Source organism: Entamoeba nuttalli (genome assembly GCF_000257125.1).
Source record: "Entamoeba nuttalli P19 unplaced genomic scaffold asmbl_5073, whole genome shotgun sequence".
Classification (NCBI taxonomy): Eukaryota; Evosea; order Mastigamoebida; family Endamoebidae; genus Entamoeba; species Entamoeba nuttalli.
Window position 1 is genome coordinate 1 of NW_008577222.1, and position 9,017 is coordinate 9,017.

At 22.9% G+C, this 9,017-nt stretch overlaps 6 protein-coding genes across 6 annotated transcripts; 3 read left to right on the forward strand and 3 right to left on the reverse strand.

The window, feature by feature from the left end:
* Positions 1 to 63: 63 nt before the first annotated feature.
* ENU1_118610 (hypothetical protein) lies at positions 64 to 438 on the reverse strand (the record flags this gene model as incomplete). Its single annotated transcript, XM_008859755.1, has 1 exon — positions 64 to 438. One exon carries the CDS (start codon positions 436 to 438, stop codon positions 64 to 66), a length of 375 nt encoding a protein of 124 aa, XP_008857977.1.
* A 1,479-nt stretch (positions 439 to 1,917) lies between these two features.
* On the forward strand, positions 1,918 to 2,853 carry ENU1_118620 (serine acetyltransferase, putative; the record flags this gene model as incomplete). Its single annotated transcript, XM_008859756.1, has 1 exon — positions 1,918 to 2,853. The coding sequence occupies one exon, from the start codon at positions 1,918 to 1,920 to the stop codon at positions 2,851 to 2,853; it is 936 nt and encodes a 311-aa protein (XP_008857978.1).
* A 1,411-nt stretch (positions 2,854 to 4,264) lies between these two features.
* ENU1_118630 (thioredoxin, putative) lies at positions 4,265 to 5,404 on the reverse strand (the record flags this gene model as incomplete). The annotated part of the gene is made up of 1 exon (XM_008859757.1): positions 4,265 to 5,404. The coding sequence occupies one exon, from the start codon at positions 5,402 to 5,404 to the stop codon at positions 4,265 to 4,267; it is 1,140 nt and encodes a 379-aa protein (XP_008857979.1).
* Positions 5,405 to 5,864: 460 nt separating this feature from the next.
* ENU1_118640 (hypothetical protein) lies at positions 5,865 to 6,236 on the forward strand (the record flags this gene model as incomplete). The annotated part of the gene is made up of 1 exon (XM_008859758.1): positions 5,865 to 6,236. The coding sequence occupies one exon, from the start codon at positions 5,865 to 5,867 to the stop codon at positions 6,234 to 6,236; it is 372 nt and encodes a 123-aa protein (XP_008857980.1).
* Positions 6,237 to 7,272: 1,036 nt separating this feature from the next.
* ENU1_118650 (ubiquitin family protein) lies at positions 7,273 to 8,046 on the forward strand (the record flags this gene model as incomplete). Its single annotated transcript, XM_008859759.1, has 1 exon — positions 7,273 to 8,046. One exon carries the CDS (start codon positions 7,273 to 7,275, stop codon positions 8,044 to 8,046), a length of 774 nt encoding a protein of 257 aa, XP_008857981.1.
* A 97-nt stretch (positions 8,047 to 8,143) lies between these two features.
* On the reverse strand, positions 8,144 to 8,646 carry ENU1_118660 (hypothetical protein; the record flags this gene model as incomplete). The annotated part of the gene is made up of 2 exons (XM_008859760.1): positions 8,144 to 8,372; positions 8,435 to 8,646. The coding sequence occupies 2 exons, from the start codon at positions 8,644 to 8,646 to the stop codon at positions 8,144 to 8,146; spliced, it is 441 nt and encodes a 146-aa protein (XP_008857982.1).
* Between the last annotated feature and the right edge of the window lie 371 nt (positions 8,647 to 9,017).

Genomic DNA, 9,017 nt, shown 5'->3' on the forward strand with positions numbered 1-9,017 from the left:
TTATAAAAAAAAATCAAAATTATTTCAAATCTTTCACTTACCCACTAGATTTGTTTTATTTGGTTAAACAATTTTTTCTACAACATACCGACCAAAAGTACAATCTTTTATAACCCCTTGACTGCACTTTGGTTGGATAGTTACAGGTGTTCCTGCCTTAATAATTTGTTTGTCTTTGACTTTATAGACACCAAACCCAGTGTCTTTTGCTAAACTTCCTGATGGTAGTAGATAATAATATTCATATTCATTATTATCTCTTTTTTTCGGCTTTTTTTCTTCTTCTTTTTTAATTTGATTTGAATCGTCTTTAAATTCTTTCTTAAACTCGATGCTACTTGTTGTAGCATTACTCTTCTTATCCTTGTCTTTATTAAGGTTATTAATAAAGCTGTTTGAAGCAACTTCATCTAATGACTCAACAAATAATTTACTCATTTAATTAATTTTTTAGTTTTTCTTAGATTAAATATGACATAAGTAAATATAACAGAACAATAAGAAGATTGATTTATATTTTTACAATAATTTTAAAACTTCCTTTTGAATAAAAATCCTTTCTAAATTTAATATAATTAAAAATGCATTCTAGATATTTATAGTTAATCCATTTTTATTATATATTTTTATAAAATTTACTAATCAGGAAAAAATAAGTTGTTGTAAGGTTTGTATTGAATCTTTGTTACAAAACAAAGTAATTTAGTTTAACAAATTTATTATTTATTTGCCTTTTTTATTTTTCTTGATTAACCGAACTTTATTTAGAACATGTATTTTTGGAAAATACCATTCTTATTATTTTTTTTCGATCCAGAGAATATAACAAATCATATTTACTATTTTATTTAAATAATTTAACTAAAAATATAAAGAAATTAATTGAGAAAAATTATCTAAGATATCCAAAAAAATGATGAATAATACCAATCTGTAAAAGGTGTAAAAAATATTATAAAGAAGAACAACGAAAAAAGTGAATAAAAAGAAGAATTCAGTAAAAAGAAGAGAAAAAAGACGGTTAAATAGAATGACAGTAAAATAACATCATGAAAAAAATAGGAAATGTTAACAAGGAATAAGGTTAAAATAATAGAATAGTTTGTGAATCGAAAAAAAAGAATAGGAAGAAATAATATATAAACATGTAAAGACATGATGATGATATAGAATATGTTGTTGTTAATACAAAATAAAATAAAAATAAAGAAAGTTAAATGAATAAATAAAGGAAAATAAAAAAAAGACAACAAACAAAAGATGAAATGAATAAAAGAAGAATGATAAATAAATACATAAGAAAGAAAACAAAGAAATAGAATAACAAATGAAAAATGAAATAAACAATTCAATATAATGGATGATACTTGAATACAGAAATAAGAGTTATAATAAAGAAAAGAATCACAGTAATAATTTCAAATAAGAAAAAAAGTAAGTTCAGAAAGTATTAAATTAATAAAAAATATAAAAGAGAATAGATAACATACAGAAGTTAATAAGTTATAATAAAAAACATAATGAATGTTATGGAAAATGTTTCTATCACAACCAAACATTTCAAAAAAAAAATTAAATTACAATGTTCATGAGACTATTCTTACCAGAGCTATTAGCAATAGAAGATAAATTTATTAATATTGAATTAACTATTTTTTTTTTTGACATTCATAAACATTGTTTTTTCAATAAATTAAGCTTAAAATAAACTTAAATAAATAGTTAAAATAATGAATTAAAAAATTATAAAATATAGAATTTGTCTTGCCCCATTTCTTGGAATAATCCTTTTTAGTTCATATCAATACTTCTTAAAATATTAATAAAGAATTAATAACCACAAAAGAAATATGATAAGAAGGTATTCAAATTGAAAAAAGAACTTTAAATTGAAAATTTTGAAGAATCACTTGAATCATGGATTTACTTGTTTCAAAGATTTCAAAAGAATTATACGAGTCATATACGAATGACATAATTGCTTTTCATAGTTCAAGAGACTATCCACCAAAAGAGGTTTTTTTTGAGTTACAACAACTACAAAAAATCTTCTTTCCTGATTTTTTCATGAATCATAGACATATTTCCCAAGCTCATATCTCATTAGAACTGACACAATTTGTTGACCATATCTTATCTTCAATTGCAGGATATAATGATGATGTATTTGCACATCAATGTGCAATGAAAATGTTAGAAAAACTTCCTGTTGTAAGAGAAACTTTAAAAACTGATTTAATTGCTGCATATGCTGGAGATCCAGCTGCACCAGGACTTGCACTGATTGTAAGATGTTATCCAGGATTTCAAGCAACAATAATTTATCGAGTAGCACATATTTTATATGAATGTGGTGAACGTTGGTATTGCAGAGAATTGATGGAAAGTGTCCATTCATACACAGCAATAGACATTCATCCAGGAGCATCTATCAAAGGGCATTTCTTTATAGATCATGGTGTTGGTGTTGTTATAGGAGAAACAGCTATTATTGGGGAATGGTGTAGAATTTATCAATCAGTTACTTTAGGTGCAATGCATTTCCAAGAAGAAGGTGGTATTTTAAAGCGAGGAACTAAAAGACATCCAACAGTTGGTGATTATGTTACTATAGGAACAGGAGCAAAATTATTAGGTAATATTGTTGTTGGAAGTTATGTGCGTATTGGTGCTAATTGTTGGATTAACACTGATGTTGGAGACAATCAAATAGTCTATATCTCAGAACATCCAACTCATGTAGTGAAACCATGTAAATCTTGCTGTGAAACTAAAAGTGATGAACAAATAATTAAGATGATATCGCCATCACCTGCAGATTCAATAAGTCCAATAAACTCTCCTTTAAATTAGAATTTCTTTTAGCTAAACATCCTTTTTAGTTTTTTTTTAAAAAAGAATTTTTTATTGTTAAATATAAGAAATAAATGTCTTTCTATAAGTGATTTTTTTAATAAACAGTCTTATTTAAGAGTAAACCATTTATTATGAACATACTAAAGTTATTTTTTTCTATGAAGGGGTATTAACAGTTTGAAAATAACGAGAATTATTATGTTATAAAGAAATTATATTTTCTAATTAATGCTTTTTTAATAAATTCGATCTTTCATTTATAAAATTAGAAAATCTACAATAAATAAATTTTGAATTGATATGAATTGATTGTCTAATTTACATAATCAAATTTACTTTAAAGAAGTGTTAATACTATTTTTTCAATGAACTAATAATTTATGACAAATTAACAATTCATTTAAAAACTATTTAATATTTAACAGTAACTCCAAAGTCACAAAACTCTCAAACCTACCAAAAATACTAATTTGATTCAATGAATTCGGTTGTGTGGTTTGTAGTATAGAAAGGAATTATGAGAATATACTTTGACCATTCTGGTTATTTTGATCAATCAATTTATTTTTACATTGTTTTATTTGTCCATTGTTAGTCTTGATATTAAGAAAGATTTTTGAGGTTTGTTTCTTTTTCAATTTTTATGAGTCAATAAAAATGAAAGTTTTTACTAAAAAAGGTTCAAAATTAAAATACCTTTTTAATGGAAATCCAGTTTGTGTTTTGTGAATAAAAAGTATTAAAACAGATGATTCTATGAATCTATTCAATAATATATAACGCTTTCAATGCAATATAACAATTTTATATGCCAAGGCAATTTTAAAAGAAGTTGCCAACTTTCTTTTTAATAAAATGAAATTAAAAACTTCATAATATTAAATTAAATAATTTATAAATTTATTACACTTAAATTTTTTAATATCAGATAAACTATATTATACATCAAAATATATATTCATTTATTTTAAAAACCATTATTGCCATATAACAATTACTTTTTCTTATTAAAAATTCCATATTTGTTAATTTAGTTCTAGAAAATTCTAAAAACAATTTAGATTATAGTAATTTTTTATAATAATTTAAAGTGAAAAGATATTTTCTTTTAAGTATTATTTTTAATAATTTTCATATTTTTAAAAAACACATATTTATTTTGAGTTTCAATAAAATAATACCAAAATAATAATAATAATATAATTTTGTTAAACGTTTATTAATTAGGTTCATTAAAACTTTTTAATACTTTTTTTTATTAAACTACACTATTATAAAATATATTGTTAATAAAAACAAAAATTAAAAGAAAGAATATTTTAAAGAAATATCAACATATAATAACAAGAATTGTAAAATCAAATAAAATAAATTTGTTATTAATTTTTGTTCTTGAAAAAGTTATTATTTAAAGTTCTTCTTCTTCATATTTTGGAGCAACATATGGTTCTTTTACTCTATCTTTAAAAGAAGGAAAATCTTTTAATGTTTCAATTGTTCCTACCCTTCCAATCAAACTGTTTTTAGCAAATGAAATTACTTCTTCGGCATCAAATCCTCCAACAAACCGAATTAATCTTCCTCGTTGTGGGATATAAATAAGGGCAGTTGGTGTATCAAAGAAAACATTTAATTTATTACAGAGATCGTTTTGTTCAGAACAAGTGAATGATAATGTATGCATTTTACCTTCAAGTCCTTTACTAACTTGGTTAATCAATTCATTATTTTCTTCTTCTCCAAAGATTAATAAAAGACATGCCTTTCCCTTACATTGTTTCTTAAACATTTCATCATTTAAAACATGAACATTAACATAAGGAACTTCTTCTTCTTTTGGTTTCTCTGGTTGTTCATTTCCTGAACTTGTATTAATACCAGCTAAATTACTTAAATAAGCTAACATACTATTTAAATCCATTTTACCTTCATATTTTTTAATTTCTCCTTTATGTTGAATAAGTATTGTTGGGAATTGTTCAACTCCATATTTTTTTACTTGTTCATTGTCTTTATTACAATCATAAAATTTAAAAGCTCCATTAAGATGCATAGCAATTGCTTTATATAATAATGTTCTTTTTGGTTTGTCACTAAACAGAATAACACTATTTTCATCCTTATTTAATTCTGTTGGAATAGTTTCAATCCAATCAGGAATCATTGAATACATTGTACCACTAATAGCCCTAGCTTCTCTTGGACCATTATAATCTCGTGGTGTTCTGCGTTGGTGTCCTTTTTGAGCATCAAATAATTTAACTGTTGGAAAACCTTGAACCCCATAACTTCCACAAATATCTCTATGTTCTTCACAATCAACAGCAGCAAAAATTGTTTTTCCATTGACTTCTTTAGCAGCAGAAGCAAATTCTGGTGCAAGGTGTTTACAATGACCACACCATGGGGCATATAACATTAAAATTGTTGCTGAGGAAGAACTTTCTAATGCTTTAATTTCTTGCATGTTTTGAGGCATATAAATTGGTGCATCTCCAAAAAAGTGTGCATTAGTAAGAACAAGAAGAGTTAAGAATAAAGAAAACATAATTGAAAGTTATAGTTAATAGATGTAGAGTATATATTTATGCAGATGAAATCATGACGTGGAAATGATCTAATCAGAAGATAAATTCTGATATTCTATTTTTGTTTTTCTCTTTTTTCCAAAAAATTAATGTTATATATATCAATTAAAAAAAATAACATATTTTCAAGGTATTTTTGAAAATAGAATTAAGGAGATTTTTGTGAAATAGTTAAGAGAATAGAATTTTCTATAATTATTTTTGAAGAAAATTCATAACGTTGGACTTTTCTAAAGAAATGAATAACCAAATGAAGAACAAATATAAAAATGTCTCTCTTAATTCAATCTTTGTAAAGGCAATTTTCTACTTAAAAAAAATACAAAATATTTTTAATACTTGAAATAAAGTTGAAATGGTGGATTGTTTAAATATTTTTTATTAATCAATTAAAGATTCTACACAACTTTCTTTCTTGAGATGCACACAATGTCAGTATTTGTTCCAGTACCACATGGAAAGTATCAAATAGTAACTAATGAGAATAATACAAACACAAATTCTTTCTCATCATTACCAACTACACCTACAATATCATCTACACCATCAACTAATATTACTACCAATAGTTTAATAAAACCAAAAAAATATATTGTTCAATTATCAAAATCATTTCGCTCAAAAAAGAATTGGAAGTACAACCAAAAAGTATTTGCAATAAAAAAAGCATCAGAACTTGGATTAACAAAAGCAATTAAATTTTTACAAATCCAATATCCAGAAGTATATGAAGATCTTTCACTTTCAACACTTCAATATTGGATACAACATATAAAAAATAGTAATAGCTAATCATTAGAATAGTAAAGTATATACAATTATATAAATATTGTTATTTGTTAGTCTTTATAGTGCTATGAAAAGTAGCTTTTATTATTATTTTAAAAAGACTCTAAAAAGTCACTGTTTTTTTTTATTATCTCTCTCTTTCAACAAAAAAATAACAAAGAGAAGATGGAGCTTAAAATTTTTACAATTAATGAAAAAATCATCTTTTAAGTATCTATTAAAATAGAATAAAATTAAATTTAATGTGTATTGTTGAAAAGGTTGTTGGTTTATAATCAAATATTAGACTCTTAAGCAAATCAGAAATAATTTTTGTTTAATACTATTTCATTAATTTAATCTTTTTTAAACCTTTTAGAATTAAATAAAACTATTTTTATTTTGTGAAGATGATATTTTTTATTTCTGATATTAAATATTTATAAATATTTAACGAATTATTTATCAGAATTGTAAGAAATAATGATTAATAAAATTATTTTTAGATTGATTTCTTCATTTTAATAAAATTATCTTTCTGCAAAATTATTATTTGGTTTGATATTATTATTTTATTTAAAAATAGTCTGAATTGTTAATATAAAATATTTTTACTAATAATATTCATAAACATTTTTATTAAAAAATATTAAATTCAGTGTTTAAATCTTCTCATTTTATCATTATTTAAGGATAAAGTCTTTGTTTTTTTTACTAATGAGTAGTAGTATATTCGTTATTATTTGTGTTAATTTGTCATTAGTTTTATTAAATTTTATTATTCAAATAATGAGTTATTAGTTCTATTTAAATCAGCTACTTTATTAACTTCACTTGTTCAAATAACATCAAATTTTGTTTATAACTGTTTAATGAAATAATGTTATTATAATACATTTAATCATATTGTTTTGGTTTATTTCTTTAAAAAACAATGTTTTATTCTAACAACATTGAACGTTAAAACAATTAATGAATTTATGAAAATACCATGAAATAAATACTTCTAGTCTTAAAAAAATAAAACTAAAAACAAAGTTCAAAAACTGAAAAGATGTAAATGAGGGTTTTAATTACGACTGTTTCAGGTAATACTCATGAAATTGAAGTTGATCAGAATCAAACTATCAAAGAATTAAAACAAAATATTAGTGATTTATATCAGATTGAAACTCAGTTATTACATCTTATATATAAAGGAAAAAACTTAAAGAATGACAAAAGTACATTAAAAGAGAACGAAATTACAGAAGGTAGTAAAATTACTGTTATTAAATTAAAAACACTAACACATCTAATTTCAAAAGAAATACAAGCTAAAAAAGAGGAAATTAATTTTAATATAACTGAACAAGAAGTAAATGATGATATTATGGAAATTGAATTTGGAGATGAAAGTTTTGAAGAAATTGTAAATGAAATAGAAAAAGAAGAACCAGAACTAGCAGAAGAAATTAGAGATAATCCAGAATTATTAAATATTATATTTGAAGAAGAATTAAAAGAGGCTAATGAATATTGTAAGAATCATATGGAAGAAATAAATGAAGATACAGAAGAAGAAAATGAAGAAGAAATGATTAATTATAAAAAAGAATTAGAACAACTTAAAATTGAAGGAGAAGTATTTGATAAAATTAATAATAAATTAAAGAATGGAGAAGAATTAAATGATTTAGAACACTCAATATTAGAAGAAGAAAATTCGTATGAATTATGTATAATATTTATATTAATTAATGAAGGGTTTCCTGAAAATATTGTACGTGAAGCAATAAAAAATACTTCAACTCTTGATGAAGCACGAACATACTGCAAATATTATTTAAATTAAATGTTATATTTCTTTTATTCATAACAAAGATTTTAATACTCTTAATAAAATAATAACAAGAAGGTAAAATAAGAAAAATATCTATTCATTTCAATAATTATGAGAGAAATTGGTCTACATAAGGTTTGATAAATGGTAAATGTATTAATTGAGTAAAGATATACATTGACTGAATAATAATTACCACTGCAGTTGGTTCTTTTACACCAACTTGAATTAATGTAACAATAACAGACCCAATACAAATCCCATGGAATATAATAGCAAAAGTTACATGTGGAGTAATACAACAACATTTTTTATTAAATCCATACACAAAAAAATAACTATTAAAATAATTAATATAAATCTATTAGTTTAAAAAGAATTTTTATAAAATAATACAAACGAAAGAAATGATGGAGGTAATGAACAAATATACAAAGAGAAAATAATCCATTTATTATTAATAGTAAATAACAATATTAAAGTTGTTAATGATAATATTGCTGTAATAATCCATAAAATTATCGTAACAATAACACGAGCATGTTTTGTAATTTTAATTACTCCTAAGTTCCAGTCATATTTAAATGTTTCACTTGAAATATCGTCTTTCATAACTAATAAAAATTTTAAAAGTAAAATTTTCAGTACTTTTTGACTCCAAAAAAAACTATATAATAATAATAAATTAAATTAGTAATTAAACTAGAATTAACTTATATAATTACCTAAATTTGTATCCTTTTTGTCTTTATTAAAATTATCTTTTATTATATTCAGTTGATGATATTATTTTTATACTCTTGTTATATGTACATCTTCTTCTTGTATTAATACCTTTTTTTTATCTGTTATTTTTCTTATTAAAATATAAATGAAAATACCTTCACATTTTCATTGAAGTATATTTATTATTTATCATTATTTATCTCCTTTCTTTATTTTTTATTTAATGAGTAGAGTCAATGATAATAGTAAATTCTTTA